The sequence below is a fragment of the Emydura macquarii genome, unplaced genomic scaffold (assembly GCF_026122565.2).
Source record: "Emydura macquarii macquarii isolate MOO-44397 ecotype Brisbane River unplaced genomic scaffold, CSIRO-AGI_Emac_v2 contig_3390, whole genome shotgun sequence".
Classification (NCBI taxonomy): Eukaryota; Metazoa; Chordata; order Testudines; family Chelidae; genus Emydura; species Emydura macquarii.
The window spans coordinates 2607926-2625444 of NW_027133527.1; the positions used below are offsets into that span (position 1 = coordinate 2607926).

Sequence of the window (17519 nt, forward strand, 5' to 3'; positions counted from 1 at the left end):
GGTTTTCTCCATTCCCGTTAGCGAAGGAAGGCCGGCTAACGAGCTGCATGCCTGGAGCAAGCTATAGAATTCCTATGCCAGCAGGAAGCTAATGGAGAGGGTAGAGATTCAGATTTCACAAGCAGGTGCACAGTGGACATCTCTGGTGCACGGGCTGTGCGAGATCTTGTATTTGCAAGGGACAGGCTTTAGATCTGCCAGCATCTTTGCCAGATCACCGGAGTCAGGGATAGAATTCGAACCGGTTGCTTTAAACACCGCACTGTCTTCGTCAGAAGTGGGTCAGCTCTCTGCAGACGTAGGTCTTCTGGCTGCAGCTGAAAACCCAGTCCAGCCCGGATACCTGTCCCCACCGCACAGCAACCTCCCCAAAGGGTAGTCTGTGCTACAGAAGCCAGGACATGCTGTAGATCAAGCAGGGTCAAGATGCATGGGCAGAGCTGCATACAGGAAACCCTCTGGGCAGTGCAGTTGGTTCTTGGTTTGCTAATTGCCTTCATGTCCACGGCCTGATCCTGTGTAGTAAGCCGTTCTCTCTTTCCCCATTGAAGAGCAGTCAAGGGTTTTGTCCCTTGCAGAACTGGGATCTAAATACTCACATGATGGTCTGTGATGTCCTGAACTTTGACCAGTTCTTGGGGGTACCAAAGTCTATGTGGCCTGTGCATTGAGCCCCATTAGTCGCCTCCCAAAGCAGGTTACACGACAAACCCTAGGGAGTCACTTCGTACCCACTGCATGGTTGGGGATTTGAATGGGATCTCGCTGGCTGAAGGGCTGTGAAATCCTGGCTGAGAGTTACGGCCACCAGACCTGCTCCTCATTCAGGCTGTGTCCTTCCTGAGGCTCCTTGGGAGTTCTGGGCTTAAAAAGGGCTGTCAGTGTTGGCAATAGTTTCTCTGGGTCCAGCCCACAGCGAGCTAGAGATAAAGGACTGGACTGATCAACGCTTGCAGACATCTGCAGAGGAATCCAGATGGCTCTGAGGACAAGCTTGGGCACCCATCCTAAACTGCTTGCACAATCGGTGAGCTTATATCTCCCCTTCGCGCAGCCCTGACATCAGTTTGTGTTGATAGAACCTTTGTATTCCTGGGCAGGAATCAGCTGCACCAGTGCGGACCCCGAAGTGCATGCCAGGCTGTGCATGGGGCTGCACTGGAAGAGGTACAGGAGGTTTATTCTCACTTGTAATCAAAGCGAAGGCCAGTTGGCTCAATGAGAGCAAACCCAGATGCTGTGCTTTGGGGTAGGCGTTGTTGCTGACCAGTGGTGCCTCGATTAAGATTATACTTAAATGCAAACTGGGCGTAAGTGTGCTCACTTTTCTAGCTGTTGCTCATCTTCCTCTTGCTGCTTTAAAGGGTTGGCGCTAGAGTTGGGTGAACCTTTTCAGTCAAATAGTTTATTTGCCCGAAACTGCAGTTTCAGGGCAGCCAAAACTATTTGTGAATTGTTTTGGCTGAATTTAAAAAAAAAAAAAAAATCCTCAGCAGTTCGTTTGGACGCTTTGCAAGCCAAGCGTTTAACTTTTCACTCGGAAATGGCATTTTGTTTACAAATGTAGCTAGATTTGTCAAATTTTTTCTTTTAAAAGGCTAAAAAAAACCACCCCAAAACATAACCCAATTGTTTTTTGGGTCAAACAAAACCTTTAGCTCAACCCTGAACAGTTGTTTTTGTTCCACCAAAATGGGGGGGGGAACTTCAACGTTCCAGGTTGGGTTTGCCCTAAAACATAACTTTGTTCGATTCCTGCTCCCACCTGAAAAATCAGTTTTTGCTCAGGTTGTGTTGGGAGGCTGAATGCAGTTTTCTCTATGAAACTGCAGGGCAAAGAGACGCTTGTTCAGTGTGAGTAACTTGTCTTCTGTCAAGTAAGATAGGAGTAAAATTGGGTAGTTGAGTTGTGGGCAGATGTGGCTAATGACATGTTGTGGCCCTGTTTCGTGTTGGGCCGTGTCCATAGTGAATGGAAGAATACCTAGCTCATACACCGTGCTTTTCATTAGTAGATCTCAAAGCGCTTGACAAAGGAGGGAGAGTATTGTCCCCATTTCAGGGTTCCTTGTTTCTGGGATGGCTGGTGGAAGCAGATGGCGAAATCCATCTCAACCCTGGCTGGGGGGGCCATTTATTTGGTCCCATTCCTAGTGCGGACGGATGTGCTGGCTCAAACCATGCTCCAGTTGGAGCGCCGTGGCCCTCTGTGGTGTGGCCGCGTGTCTTGCCCATGCCATAGGCAGTCCCGTTTGTAATCGGTGACCTGATTCTGCAGACGCTTCCAGTCACAGTGCTTACCGGGCTGCTAGTCTCAGGGTTAGCATTTGCAGGACTGGGGCTGTGGTTGGTACCTTGTCGAAGACCAGGCTAGTTACAAACTATGCGGGTGAGGGGGCAGGTGCAGTTCTTGCTCTGAGTCCCTCAGCAGTTACTCCTGTGTTTTGGGCAGGAGTCTGGTCTCCCGCTGAGGAGACATGGTGAAAGCAAAGCTGCTTGGATGGGCTTTTTGTGGATGCAGGCCTGGCATGTGGCTGGCGTGTCTGCAATGCAGCAGAAAATTGCTGAGGAGCAGCTCTGAACTTGCGTTTTGAACCGCTAAGCACTCCAGGGTAGGATCTCCACCTGACTTCTATTAAGACTTCCCCCAAAGCCTGCCTGAAATCTGATTTCTATCAGCTGTAACTCGGCCCAGAGCTCGTGGGCTCTGCGAGCCGTCTGGCAGGGCAGGGAGGGAGGGGATGTGCTATAATGTGGGCTGGGGTCGTATAGAATTGCTCATTAAGCTGTCGCTCTGATGAAGAACTGGAAAGCTCTGTGGATTTACTGGCAGAAGGAAGATGCTGCGGGTGGGGGTGGGTGGGTTGTAATACTGGAGCCTTGTAGCAGGATAAATGCACTCACCTTTCACCCTAGAGACCTGTCAGTTAACACGGAAAATGCATTGCCTCTGAAGCTGATCCCTGGAGGTCACTGCCTCTCGCTCGCTGCATAACTCAGTGCAGTAGGCAGCCCATGCCTGAGAGCTGGAGCTGGAGCGCCAGGTACCTCTGCCAGCAGTTCCACAGGCAGGCTGGTGGCTACATCTCCTTGCTGGCACTCACATGCACCGTGTCTATGGTTCTCCTCTTCCTCTCTGAGAAGGACAGGGCTGTCTGGCTACAGACCTCTTCCAACACCAGAGGGAGGTTGGGCCCCTAATCAGGGGTGATAAGAGGGTCTTGTGGGCTTAATGCTTTTCCCAAATAAACTGTGTTTCTGCATGGCCCCATGGCTAAATTCTTTTAGGCTTATGCAGACTTATGCAGTCCCCTTGGGGTGCTTGACACCTCCCTGAAATCTGCAACTCCTCAGAACTTTGGCTCTGTAAAACTAAAGATGCTGAAACCCGGGGGAGCGGGTGGGGGGCTCTGGATGTCTCATGAAGTGTGTAGTATCTCGGGGGGAGTTTGTAGATCTTCTGATTTTGTCACTGATGAGAAGGAAGCCTCACTTCTCTTTCCCATCACCCCCATTGATCTGCTTTGGTCTTTCTTGTTGCCCCAGGTCGTACTCCTGGCTCTGCTCCTCCAGTCGTGAATATCTTAATCTGATTCCCCAGTGGTGTTCCATCACATTGGGATGAAGAGCAAGGGATTTGAACCTTATAGCTATATCTTATGCTGTGTTCCTGTTGGCTTAAACAGCAATGGTGCTGCTCTAAAGAAAGACTGACCATGGGGAAACTAGATCCTGAATCCTTTTCCCGTTACATGGCAACAGAGTGCAATGGGGTGGCATGACTCTGAGATTGAAGTTCATCCTGGGGCATGCGCTGGTCTAGAGAATGGTGTGTGGGGTTATGGAAGAAGGAATGTCTTGAGGATGCAGTGCTGGCCACTTGTAAGCGAGTGTCTTACAGGGATTTGTTGTGGAAAGGCAAGGCGTTCTGCTCCCTCTTTCTTCTGATCTGAGAGGTTCTTAAAGATTTGTTCTGGCCCCTAGAAGTCCTCTCAGAATACCAGAGCTCTGACCCAGCTAGAAATGAAGGGCCTAATTTTCAAGAAGGTGCATTAGGGAATGGGTATATCCTGAACAGAAGAATGCACCGTGTCTTGACTGACGAGCAGGGATGCCACCGCCACATCCCAGTTAGACATCGGCTGTAAAAGTGGCTGCGCAGGCTGGTTTGAGAGCAGCTCTAGTCCGTCTGTCTCAAACTGTGGAACCCAAGCAGACAGCACCATGGAAGCGCATCGGCTTCGTGGCACACTGTGGCATGTCCCAGACACGAGGAAATAGTTCTTTCCCTGAAAGGCTTTGTATGAAAAAAGACAAGGGGAGTGGTGGAGACCCTGCGAATTACAGGCAGGATGCACCACTGACTTTTGCTGTAATATTTGGAGTAGTTATAATCTGACTCTCCTTGGGTATGATGGTGACAAGTACAATGCAAACTGGATCTGCTTGAGCAGGATGCGCCTGGGACCTTTGGTAAGCCACCTCCAGATTCATAATGGATTGTCCTGGTGATGTCCTGGGTTTTCTCCAGATGTGTAAAGTACTAGCATATTCAGCCCCCCTGATGGGTCTTCCTAATATCTTCCAGTTCCCTAGAAATATGCACGAAGTGTTATAACTGTATTCTTGGTGCAGCGTTGCGCTCAGTGTTGGCTTGGTGTCAGCAAGCTGGCTAACAGCGTAGAAAATCTGAGCCACTGGCCCTCTGCCAATGACGAATCCCTGGCCAGATGGCCCAGGTGAGCGCAGCCAGCTGTGCCGGGAGAATGCTTCACCACCGGCGCACTTGGCCTCGGAAAATTCCTTATTAATCTGAATGTTCCTAGTTCCTCCTGTTGGAGGACTTCAAAGCACTCCCAGCCCACCCAGGTGAGGAAACGCCATCACCACTCAGCGACCCCGAACGGACACATGCTCTCCCTGGTCAGCTATAAATCTGTGACAGGGCCAGGGATTTAATCTAGCGGCCCCGTCTCCTGCCCGGATGGCTGAATTCAGTACCAGACACAGCTGATCCTCTCTCTGGAGAGGGGGAGTAGCCATCTGGGTGGCTGCACCTGAACTTTCACAGCAAGGCCTGTTTGGAAGGTATCGGGTGTCTGCAGGAAAATGGGAAAGAGCTAATTAATTAGCTGCTGGAAGGAATCTTGCAGCTTTAAATGTGGCAGCCCACACCCACTGACGGCTTCCTGGGTTCCTAGTTATCCCCAGGACAGTGATTGATCTGGTACGTGAGCAATGAAACCAGGGTGAGACATGCGGCTGGAATGGCTGTTACGCAGCCAGGCACCTGTAATACCTAGTTCACTTAATTGGCCTGTGGAAACCCATCCACAGAGAGAACACAAGTGCAAGAGAAGGGCTCTGAGCCGCTGGTGCATGAGTCACTTTATTTTTATATTTGCTGCTGACGATAATAAGCCAAATCTTCAGATCCCAGGAGGGGGAAACAGGAGGAAACGGTTTGGAAGGTGGGAGCATTGGCTTTTGGGAGCTGGGGGGAAACAGAATGGCAGCTGACTAATGTCCATGTGTGCATGGTGGAGGGCAAGATGCTAATCCTCTGCTATTTGTAGCTCAGGGAAACGAAGAGGAAGCACTGAAAGCATCTGCAGTACTTCCTGCTCTCGGCTGAAGTAGAAAGATGGCCTCCTGGCCTTGCAGGCTGATGGGCTGGGAATACTCCAAGGAGTGATGTGCCTTCAGTGCTTGGGTGACCCCCATTCCCATGATATCGGAGTGCTTTGCAGTCTTTTGTGCATCTGTCCTTGCAGGTAGGGAAATACGAACGACCACTTTATAGATGGTGCGGAGACTAAGTGACTTGCCCAAGGTTGTACAGGAAGTGTGTAGCAGAGCAAGGAATTGAACCTGTCTTCTGGCTCCGGCTGGTGCCTAGCCACTGTGCGTGCCATCATTCCACCCTAGGGGAGTTCAGAGGTGAAGCCTGCAGTTAAAACGGATATGCAGTTCCCGCTGTATTTCAGCTGTGATACCACATCCTTTCTGTTCTGTGTGGATTCAGGAGATCCCCTAGAAGGTTTGTGAATGTTTCTCCTCCATTCGCCTCTTGCAACTGTGCAGTGTCTTGTCCGGAACAACGAATTGCCTTATGCAAGGGGCTTGGGGGAGCTGGATTGAATTCCTAGCACTCCTGCTGATCTGTGATCTTGGGCATGAAGCGTCTCTGCGCCACTGTTCCCAATCTAGACGCAGGGTGACGCTTCCCCCGTGAGAGAGAGTGTTGAGGACTGTAAATGTCACTAGCTACTTGTGAGTTGCTCGTTGGTGTCCTATGCTGGCCGTCCCCAGGTTATTGGGGAACCCATGAGTTTGAGCTCCTCTGCTGGCAAGACAGCCTAGTAGTTAAAGCAAAGACTCTCTCGACTCAGCCACTTCCTTGCTTTGTGACCTTTGGCAAGTCACTTAGCCTCTTTTTGTCTCCCTGCTTACAGAATGGAGACCTGCCTCCCAGAGGTGCTGGTGGCAAACCGACAGGTGCAAAGCACTAAAGACCCTTGGATGGCCGGTGCGGAGGGAGTGTGGTTCGTACAGAGCCCTGCGGCTGAACGGCGCGTCCGACAAATCGGCAGGTCCTTGGCTAGCTCCAAGGAGCTTGCATTCCAACCCCTGGCTTCATGCTTGTGACTCCTCTGCTGGGAGTACATCTCCCTCCTGGGGTCTGTGTCCCAGGCAAACGCTGGGGGAACGGGGACAGTGCTGGCTCTGAGCAGCTGCACCACCTGTGTTAACAGCCAATGCTGCCTTCTGCAGAAGCCGGTTCCCGTGGTCTCGTCCATGCCCTCGCTGGCCTTGCCTGGCTCCGCTTAAGAAAGCGGAGGGGCTGCGCGTGGCATGACTGCAGGGAGCCCGGCGCTGTCTGACTGGCTTGGTGACGGCAGACCAGCTGTACAGCTGCCCCCCCCGCAGGAAGAGTAACACCGGCACCCAAGTCTTTCGATGCTCTGCTTGCTGTATTTCGGGGCGCGATACACGTCCTACTCCCTGGATCGCCTTTGCCTGACGGCTGTTCCCTGGAAGGCTCCACTGGACAGCATGGCAAACTTCCCTGCTGATCCTAGGCCCGTTCCCAAGGGAACGGTGGCGGTATTGCTTCCGGTGCATCCTCGTGTGCAGGGTGACCAGGCCTCCCTCTGTCTAGAGCACGAAGCCCCTGCTGGCATGCAGACCCAGTCCCCGAGGCTGGCCTTCCGCCAGCTAGAGCACTGAGTTGTGCCCATGGCATTTCAGAGCCTTCCCACTAACCCCCCGTGCTGCGCTCTCCAAGGATATCCTGCACATAAAGAGATCTGTTGAGCTCTAAATGTCAGAAGAGGCCCAGCAGCCGCCAGCAGATCAGCGGGTTTCCAGTTGGTACGTCCCGTGACGCGATCCCGAGTCTGTTCTGTGTTGCCGCCTGGCAGCGTAACCACGATTTCAGGCCCGGGGGGGGGGGAGACCGCTTCGACTGTGCTGCAGGCGGTGACTCTGCAGTGTGTCGTCTGGTCGCTCTTCAGCCCCGTGCTAAACACACTGCTTGTTCTGAACACGGATCTCTCCAGGGTGTTTGCCAAGCCGCCCTATGACTGCTTTCTGGTAGAGTCTCCCACTCGCCTCTCCAGCTGCCTTGTTACAATCTGGCCAGGTATTTAAATGGAAAAGTTTCATTGGCCTTGGCCTGCAAGTTTACACACGAGCTTCTTTTGCTCTTTTTTTTAGCCTGGCGTTTGTACGAGAGCTTCCTCAGTCTGGTCCTCCTCTCACTCTGTAGTGTTGGAGAAAACAATTTTGCACTAAAGGGGAACTTGGAACATCTGTCAGCCACAGCAGGTGCAAAGAAGCTGGCTTCTGTGACGGTGTGCTGTGGGGATGCAAGGGTTAAGAGTCTGAGTGGAAGGTGCTGTTGGGAGAATCCTACTGACCGTATTGTAACACTTAATCCTAGAGACCGTTGGGGGAGAGCCTTCTGTGTAAGGTGCCGTGGAAATGCTGAGTATTAAAGGCCCCTGCATGGTGAAATGGGTACTGCCGGTGCGCATCAGGGAAAGGGGCGCAGGAAACAGAGTGAGCGTCCTTCGCTCGCGGCAGGAATAACCGGCCCGTTCTGTGAGCCGGTAATAAGGTCTCTTGCGGATATTGCTTCCTGGATAACTTGTCCACGGCGGACACTTTCAATGCGAAAACATCCTGTTTCTCTGAGTGGCAGATGATTTGAAGTCCATCCAATAACTAGATCCAGTTGCTCAGACGAGTCCTCCCTGTAGCTAGCCCTTCTGCTGGACTCTGCCCTGTCTCTGGTTGCAATTATCTAGCAGAATGCCCACATCCCGCTAACTGCCCCCATAGCCGTGCAGAGGGCTCTGTTCTGTGTACAAGGCATAGGTTTCCTGGGTGGTCGTGTTCAGCGCTGCACGTGGATTGCCAAGTGGCTGCGAGGGGAAAGGGGGAGCGCTTGTTGAGTGAGAGCTGAGATTCCTTCTCTTCCTGTACTGAGCCTCTGCTCAGATCGACCCTGACACTGGAGAGACGTAACCGGAATTTGCTTCCAGGATTATTTGCATGTTGATCCTGGAAAAAAGAAAAGAAAAGAAAAAAATATCCTGTCCTTGGATGGCGGCGCTCCTGGGACTGCTCGGGGGAGGCGGGAGCGAGCGAATGCTCCAGGCGGCTCTTTCCGCCAGCCCCGATTAATCTTTTCTCCTCCTCCTCCCTTCCGCTTCTCCCAAAACATGGCCTCCCGGGAGGCCACTGGAGTGGGAGGGGAGCGAAGGGAGGCTGCACCTGCACCGTGTGGGCTGCATGGGCTCTTATTAACCTTCCTCAAAGCAGGCTGTGGCCAGCAATAGAAGGCCGCCAGCTGTCTGTAGAGTTCTGCTCTTGTAGCTGCCGCTCGGAAGGAAGCGGCTGGGGCCGGAGCCGAGGTGAACCTAGCGCTTCCCTCCAGGTTAAGGCGCACTCAGGCCATGCCCTTGCTTCTGTGGCCTCTCTGGGCTGCACGGCGATCAGCCGGATGAGTGGGGGATGGCCGGTCCATGACCGGCCGGAGAGCTGCTAGGGGTCTTGGGCCTTGGCTCTTAAATTTGGCTGCCGGTTCCAAGGTCTCCCTGTAATGCACCTATCCCTCTGCGTCAGGGCCCGGGGTCCCACGGTCTGTCCTGCGCCAAGGTCAGCGCGCCTTGTCCTGGGCCGATCGCAACCCACACCAGTCCCCCTCGAAGGGGAGGCGAGGTCTGACCGTTTTCAGGCCGTGCCATGGCTCGCAGCATTCGATGAGGCTGTGGTGTGTGTGGTCGTTGCCTGGCCCACCTGGGTAATGGGGCGGCATGCGTGCCTGCAGCCGGCCCATCCCCTTTAAAACGCTGTCCGGCAGGTGCTCGAGGGGGGGATTTGTCTCTGGCAGACCAATGAGTGTGAGTCCTTCCCCTTCTCCCCAGTGCTGCAGGGAAGGGCGGGATGGGAATGGCAAGATCTTAAGCGTGTCCTGTAAATCGGGATGTGTGTGAACTTCTCGTCACGAGCCCACCGAGGCAGCACCAGGGCCCGTCTCCTAGCGTGCCCCTCTCCTGGGGTTAATAGCGAGTCGGTCTCGAACCGCTGAATCCCCTGGCGTGTGACGCTGTCCGTCTCTTTTCGTCTTCCTCCCAGACGGTAGAACATGGGTTCCCCAACCAGCCGAGCTCTCTGGCCTACGATCCCACGCTGCGAATCATGGCTGTTGGCACCAAATCCGGAGCTGTCAAAATGTATCCTTTCCTGCGGGACTCCCTGGAGAAGGGCGGAAGGTAAGGTCCCCTCCCACTCCTGCCAGCTTGAGGGGACACTCACTCTCGCCCCGGTGCTGGTTTCCCAGGCCAGGTGGGCCTCCAGTGCCAAGGCAGCCCGACGTGGCTCCCGTGCACATGGAACCGGTGTCTTGTTGGTCTCCTTCAAACTCTGGGGCTCACTGTAAATGCTGGCGTGGTCCGTGCTGTTCCCCTTGTCAGGCGCTAACTAGGCGTCTCACAGTACCTCGCAGGCCGACAGCTGGGACCTGGGGGTAATCCAGCCCTGGCGTAGGTAGCAGCATTCCCTACTGCCCCGGGAGGAAGCTGGGACCACTCCACACCAGGACTGTATTCCAGCCCAGCCCCCTGCAGCTCCAGGATCAATATGGCAGCTGATCTCAACTCAGCTGAGAGCCTGTTGTGTTGGTCGGGACAGTGGGAGTCTTGTCCTTGAGGATCACAAGCTTCCCGGCGAATGTCCCGTGGCTAGGACCCTGGCTGACTGGGTTGTCCAGACAACTTAAAATTCAGGCTTACAGCAAGGAGCTTTCACTGTGTTTTTCTTGTCTCTGCAAAAATCTCACGACAAGGATTGCAACTAAGCGTAAAACCTAGGATAACTGCTTCGCTTCTGGGCCCACCGAAGGCTGCAGAGCCTGGAGCGCTGGAGGACTCTGCGTAGCCTCCTGGCAGCACGGCTAGGCTGCATCTTGAGCATTGTACAATGTAATCCGCTGTGAATGGGTGTGTGCTTGTCGTGCATGTGAATTTGCTAGTACGTGGCTTCTTGTGGGCGTGGGTTGTTTATACGTATCTCCAGACTTGGAAAACAAGGGTGCCGTTCTGCTCCCACCTTTTTTGGCAGGTGTGCGTGGGGAAGGGGGGGAGTGGGTCTGGAGCAGAGTGACGGGAGGTGGCTGGGAATACAGTGAGCATCTGGAAAAGGTGTATGTATGGAAGGGATGTAGATCTTAACCTACTACCTCTCCAGACTTCCATTGGGGGTAGTGGTTGGAGCACAAGACTGGAACCCAGGCCCTCTATGCTCTGACGAAGATCCCCTCTGCTCTTGGGTTCTCGCTTGTGCCTCTCGTTTCTAGATCTGTTAAACAGAGCTGATGGTGTTTGTTTACTTCCCGGAGGGATGGGGGATGTTCCGTCAGTATTAGTCACCCCGCCTTGGGGATGGGAAGTGAAGTCACTGCTGCATGGCCCAAATTTGGGGGAGGGGGCGGGAAAGGTGGCTTGTGCTCCAGATTGGGTGGGTGGGAGCACACGCCCTCTCCCTGCCTGGGTGTTGCTGCAAATTGGCCTTGCCAAGATTCCAGCCTCGGCAATCAGCCGCCTGTGCAAAGCGGTGACTCAGAGTTGATCCTCCTGCTCGCCGCAGAAGCATGGCTCGTCCTCCTCTAGCAGGGTGGGTGGTGTTCCTTACTCAGTGCATGGCAACCAGACCTCTGACAACTAGCAACTCGGCTCGTGGAGGGGAGGAATCTGGATGGCTGCAGAGCCGGGGCTGGATGGCAGCGGGTGGGCTTTGGCTTGGCGAAGCGGTTATACGGCCTGCGCTGGCCTCAGAGAAACCAGCCTGTGGGCAGGGGCAGATGTGGGGACGGTGAGCTCACGAACAAACGGCCGGCTTGCATCGAACGTCAGGTAGCCTTCCCTAGTCCGAGCTGTGCCGTGTTAGCACTGAGGGAATGGCTTCCCTGCCATGCTGCTGCTTTTCTGCTGTTAATGGCCAAGCTAAACAGTCCGTGTGTGAGCCAGCGGGGCAGCCCCAGAAGCTCTGGGGTCTCCTTAAAGTGTGGCAAACCCAATGCCTTTTTGCTGCCCCTCCTGCAGCCCCTCACTTCATCACATGCCTGCCGCGTTAGCATGACCTGGTTACAGCTTGTTCTGGGAGGAGTAAAGGCATCAGGGATCTCTCCATGGACAGCCTCATCCAGCGTCTGGATCTGTCTCTGTAGCAGCTGGACTGGGTGGGCGGGGGGAGTGTTGGCCGAGTAGAGGATAAATCAGAGCTCCTCATTCCCCAAGGGTGGGGCAGCAAACAGCTGAACTTGCTGAATCTTCCAAAAATCCGTGATGTGACTTATGAATGGAGCCCTGCTCTGCTCTGAATAGCCGTGGTGTCATGCTCGCTGTGGAGCGGCGCCCAGGGGAAACGGCAGATCAGGCACTTAAAAACTGGCATTCCCAGTTCCTGATGGGCTTCCAACATGGGGGGGAGTTCACGCTCGCTCGCCGCCTCTGCTGGCGGCTTCTCCACCACTTACCTCCAGCTCTCTTAGCGGTGCTGTCATGCTCTTAGCTTCCTCTTTCCATGAAGGATCCGTGCCAATGGAAAGTTGGGACTAAGCAGTGATGCAGGCTGGGGGGGAAGGAGCAGATGTGTGTGTTTCTTCCTCCTCCTCCTCCAACAAACCTTCAGCCCAGAGATTTATTTAAGGAACACACGTTGTGGGTTGGATGGCAAATTACAGAGGTGGCTGGGGAGAACAGGGCTGGCAGACACACACGAGGCCAGCTGCCGCCGCTGGGATGCCAGGTACCTGGTGTTTAAAGCTCCTTGCTCAGTGGTTGTCTTTTTGTTCTTCCACCTCTGCAAGCAGTTGGTGGGGAAGGTGAGCCCGGGGTGGGGACCCACTAGCCTGCCAAGTGGACCTACAAGAAATGGTGGGGGGGTGGGGGTCTCATTTCTTGTCTTTCCCACCCTCTCCAATACTGATCAAATAGGGTGGAGTCGCTAGACAGCGAAGTCTGGTGAAGAAGGTACTGAGCTGGAGATCTGGGTTCTGCATAGATTGGAAGGGTTTTGGGGCAGAGAGTGTGGGGTTTTTTGTCTTGTTCTGTGTTTGTTCAGCACCTAGCACAGTGGGGTCCTGATCCGTGACGGGCTCATAAGTGCGGTGGGGGCACAAATAATAAATCTGTTCACACATGAAGCATGGAAGTCTGTGTCCAATTAGGAGTTGGATTTCTTTGGTTTAAAAAAAAAATCCCCAAACACTCATCTATCTCCAGCTTAAACTGCAATCCGTTCAATGCTGAGGCCCACCCAATTTCTGTGCATCCCAGCCCACTGCTCGGAAATAAGCTGCAGCTTGGTTGGTTTTGTGTGTTCCAGTGAAGAGGAAAGATGGCCCCTAGAGGCAAGATACGGGCCCAAACCCCAGCCTTGGATCTGGCGTGTCCCCATGCAGTGGATCAGCATGTCTCTCGCAGGGATGCTACGATGTACTTGCTTTTATCACCGTTGCGGCAGGGAGCCCCGAACAGACCGGCACCCCGTGGACAACAACTTAGTGATTTGGGTTGAGTTTGACAGTGGCAAGCCTTACGGGGCCCCTCGCTCGCAGGCAAACTGGCTGCCCTTGAATTGAGCATCTGTCTTGAGCCATTGTGGGCAGGGGGGAAATTGGCCCGTTGGATGCAGGGCATCCTTGACCAGTCTGCTGCACGTAGTCAAAGGATCTCACAGCAGAAGAGAGCTGGCACGGTTCTAAGGCCTGGCAGAGAGCGTCCTTTGTTGCTTGCTGTGTGTAGAGACTTCAGAGGGCTCGCTGGCGGCAGGCCAGGAATCAATTTGTCCCAGGGGTTTTGAGGCCCTGGGCCCCGCTCTGCAGGAATGCGAGGGGGTGTTAGTCTGAAATCCGTCGGACGTGCAGGACAGGACAAGGTGCAGAGTTGGCTGTGCCGTGGCCTGTCCTAGCTGTAAAATCTTCTCCCGGCACCGCTGCTGGTTCTGTCTGTGCAGCCTCTCTGCATGGGAGGGGGAAGGAAATCTAAGACCTAGTCGCTGTGTGTGCACCCAAGAGGGGCTCCCTTTATTCAGCCTCGGAGCACAAAGCTGGCATTTCTTTCCATTGTGCACCAGGCCTGAATGCCGGCCCAGCTGCGACGTCGCTGGCCGTGCAGCCAGAAGATGGTTTGATTTGTCCCTGAAGCGGAGAGCTTAGTCGACAGGCACAACAGACTGTGTGGGGGAAGGGGGCAACTTTTCAGGGGCCTGATTCTCCCCACTCCACCCCCCAGCCAAAACTGATCTGGGTGCAGAGAGGCTCCTATAAGTAGAGTTTAGCTCTACAGAAATTCCACCGGCCTGGTAGGAATTGCTCCTTGCTGGGGGAATAAAACGTTGCCTTCCTCAGGTTATACACAGGCTGGTCCGTGGTGTTAATGTGTGCTCCGGGAACATGCATGACTGGTGTGCAGATGGCTATCTGGACAGTAAGCTCTGTGGTTTTCAACCACCTCTGTTCTAGGCTGTGCACCCTACGGGCGTATGGAGAGTAACCAGGGCAAAGAGCTGCGTAGGGGCAGCCTCCGTGCATTTTCCTCTTACTCCATCCTCGTTAGGGTTAGTTAGCTGCATGAAAGCTCCTCTCTTCACCGCCAAAGAGAAGCCACCATGCTGCCAGGTCACACAGCCTGGATCGGAGGCTATTGCTTTTGACGGGGCTGGCCAGAGCCGCTGGATGGATTCTAGCCTGCACGGAATAGCCTCCGTTCAGCAAGACTGAACCGGTGCCAGGGACGGTGGATAACTTAGAGACAAAGCGAGCGGAGCCCTTGGCTTCCCATTTCCCTCGCTCCCGATCTCCCAGCCCACTTCTTCATGGGAGCAAGAGCTGGGTCCAAGCGGGTCGGTGCCTGCTTAGCTCAGAGCAATTGGCAGAAGCAAAATCCGAACCAGCTGCATCACGGGCACTGACTGCTTCTTTCCCTTTTGTGTTAAACCTGCTGCCGATCAATTTAATCGGGGCCCTGGGGTCTTGTGTTATGTGAAGGGATAAATCACATTTCCCTATTCGCTTTCTCCACACCAGCCATGCTTTTATAGACCTCGATCATATCCCTGTCCCCTTAGCTGTCTCTATTCCAAGCTGAACGATCCGTCTCTTCACTCTCTCCTCATATGGAAGCTGTTCCATACCCTGGTTGTTGTTTTTGTTGCCCTTCTCTGTACCTTTTTCCAATTCTAATATCTTTTTAGAGCTAGGGCAACCTGAACTGCATGCAGTATTCAAAGCGTGGGTGTCCTATGGATTTATAGTGGCATTGTGATATTTATTGTCTTATCAATCCCTTTCCTCATGGTTCCTAGCATTTAGCTTTTTTTTGGACTGCCAACTGCACATTAAGCGGATGTTTTCAGTGGGCTATACGCAGTGACTCCAAGATCTTTCTCGAGTGGTAACAGCTAACTTAGACCCCATCATTTTGTCTGTATAGTTCAGAAAAAATAATCCCATGTGCATCACTTTGCATTTATCCACATTGACTTTCATCTGCCATTTTGTTGCCCAGTCACCCAGTTTTGTGAGATTCCTTTGTAACTCCTTGCAATCAACTTTGGACTTGTATAAAATTTCTCACGATAGTTGTCATCTGCAAACTTTGCCACCTCCCGGTTTACCCCCTTTTCCAGATCATTTATGAACGTGTTGACCAGCACTGGTCCCAGTACTGGGGATGAAGCTATTTACATCTCTCCACTGTGAAAGCTGGCCATTTATTCCTACCCTTTGCTTCCTGTCTTTTAACCAGTTACTGACCCATGAGAAGACCTTCCCTCGTATCCCATGACTGCTTACTTTGCTTTAGACCCTTTGGTGAGGGATCTTGTCAAAGGTTTTCTGAAAGTCCAAGTACACTGTATCCACTAGATCACCCATGTGCACGTGTTGGTTGACACCCTCAAAGCATTAGAATAGATTGGTGAGGCATGATTTCCCTTTACAAAAACTGACTCTTGGCCAACAAATTATGTTCATCTACGTGTCTGATAATTCTGTCCTTTACTATAATTTCAACCAGTTTGTTTGTTTGGTACTGAGGATAGACTTAGTGGCCTGTAACTGCCTTTTAAAAAAATAAATCTGCATTACATTTGCTTTCCCTCCAGTGATCTGGTACAGAGGCTGAGTTAAGCAATAGGTTACATACCATGCTTAGTAGTTCTGCAGTTTTATATTTGAGTTCCTTCAGAACTCTTGGGTGAATTCCATCTGGTCCTGGTGACTTATTGCTGTTTAATTGGTCGATTTGTTCCAAAACACTCCGTCCCTCCTGAGTGCCAAAGAAATGAGCTGCATTTGCTGAGATGCAAGGAAACTCAAACTGGCTGGGTTGGAGAACTAGGTTCCAGCTTCCCCTCCTCCTGCAGCAACTGAACTTTATTCTCCATAGATGCCTTCCTGGGCTTGTTCTGCCTCTTCCAGCAGGGTTCCGCTGAAGGGTTGGAAATGGGCACCCTAAATACCTCTTTGTACTTGTAGGGGAGGCCATAATTATCTAGCTCCTTAATCTGCCTCCTGAATAAACTCGGGGGGCTGTTCTGCAGAAGAGACTCAAGCAAACTCTAGTTGATGTGCTGCCTCAGCCATCTGCCTTTAATTATCTAGCACAGTGGCTTTCAACCTGTGGTCCGCAGATCCCTGGGAGCCTGCAGAGTGTCTGATTTCCATGGGGTCCACACCTCCATTTGAACATTTTTTAGTTTGCTCACAAATGGGGAAGAAAAGTTGAAAACCGCTGCGCTAGCAAAATCTCATGCAGCTGAAGCCCCGTCATCCACCACTCTGAAAATTTACATCTTAATGGCCAGCAAACCTGGCCTCAAAATCGGCTGTGATCTGGGGGATTCCCTACAGAGAAGTTCAGATCAACAGGATGTGGATATCTGCCGACAACAGGTGATGGTGGTACAGCCCGGCTTCTCAGTTACTGAACGCTCAACTCTTACCCTAGCCTGATGTGGAGGCAGAAATAGCTGCTTGTCTGTTGCAAGGCAGAGCTGGGGCCTGAGCAAGTCCGGTTTCTACCCCCCCCGGTGGCTTTGAGGTGTTGTCAGGGGGTGGCTAAACTCTGATGGGTCTGGGTACACGCATGAACCTTTTCTAGAGCTGCCGTGTGTAATTGAGAGAGCCTGTCATCCCAGTGCACAGCGGGGTTTCCCTTCTCAAGGGGCTGTTTGCATAGGAGGGCTGTCATTCTGGGACTGCCCTGCTGTAGACAGCGCGCCTTGAAAACTTCCTAGCCTTGTGTAGCCAAGAGAACGATGCTGATGGGCCTATTGGCATAGGGAGCTTGGATTTCAGTGGCCTCCAGTCTCCTCGGCTAGTGGCACATGTTAGTGAACAGTCCAAGCCGGCTTGTCAGACCACACGCGGACCTTGTTGGGCACCCTCCTGTCTTGCTGCCTCCTGATCTGGTGACATGCCACTGCTGTCCTGTAGAGGAACGCTCCCCCTACTTCAGGTGCTCTAAATGGTTCGTTAGCGATAACGAGCGGCATGGTGAATGCTGGCCCCTGTCACAGGTCTGGTGCTAATCCCTTGTAACCATGACTGGTGTGTGTGTGGGGGGGGGAAGAATAACATCTTCTCTCTAGCCCTTCTGGGTGTTGTACACCCATTGCACCCTGTTACAGGAGCTCACCGGACCTGTGTCCGGGAGGCTCGATTCGCTAGCATCTTGCTGCTAATTCACTTTCACTGGATGAGCCTTATTGAAAGCTGGTGTCAATGACTTGGTCTAGCAAGAATACGTGGCACTCGATGAACAGTCCTAACCGGAGGTGGCTCCCTAGGCATCCTTGTTATCTATCCGAACCCACAACATTTGAGTGCAGGTCATCTTTACAGTAGCATGTAGCTTAACTTCTCCACTAGCCAGGCCGGTGTAGAAGCAGCGCTGGTGATCTTACCCATTGTCTCAACTTGCTTAAGGCGTACGGGAGGCTGGTTC

General features: G+C 52.9%; 1 protein-coding gene across 2 annotated transcripts in view; it reads left to right on the top strand.

Moving 5' to 3' along the window:
• Positions 1–17519, top strand: part of LLGL1 (LLGL scribble cell polarity complex component 1) — a 63688-nt gene that overhangs the window by 3996 nt on the left and 42173 nt on the right. For both annotated transcript variants that reach the window (XM_067534245.1, XM_067534247.1), the window contains exon 2: positions 9646–9743. In XM_067534245.1, the coding sequence (XP_067390346.1) occupies positions 9646–9743 (98 nt within the window). The remainder of the gene's footprint in view (positions 1–9645; positions 9744–17519) is intronic.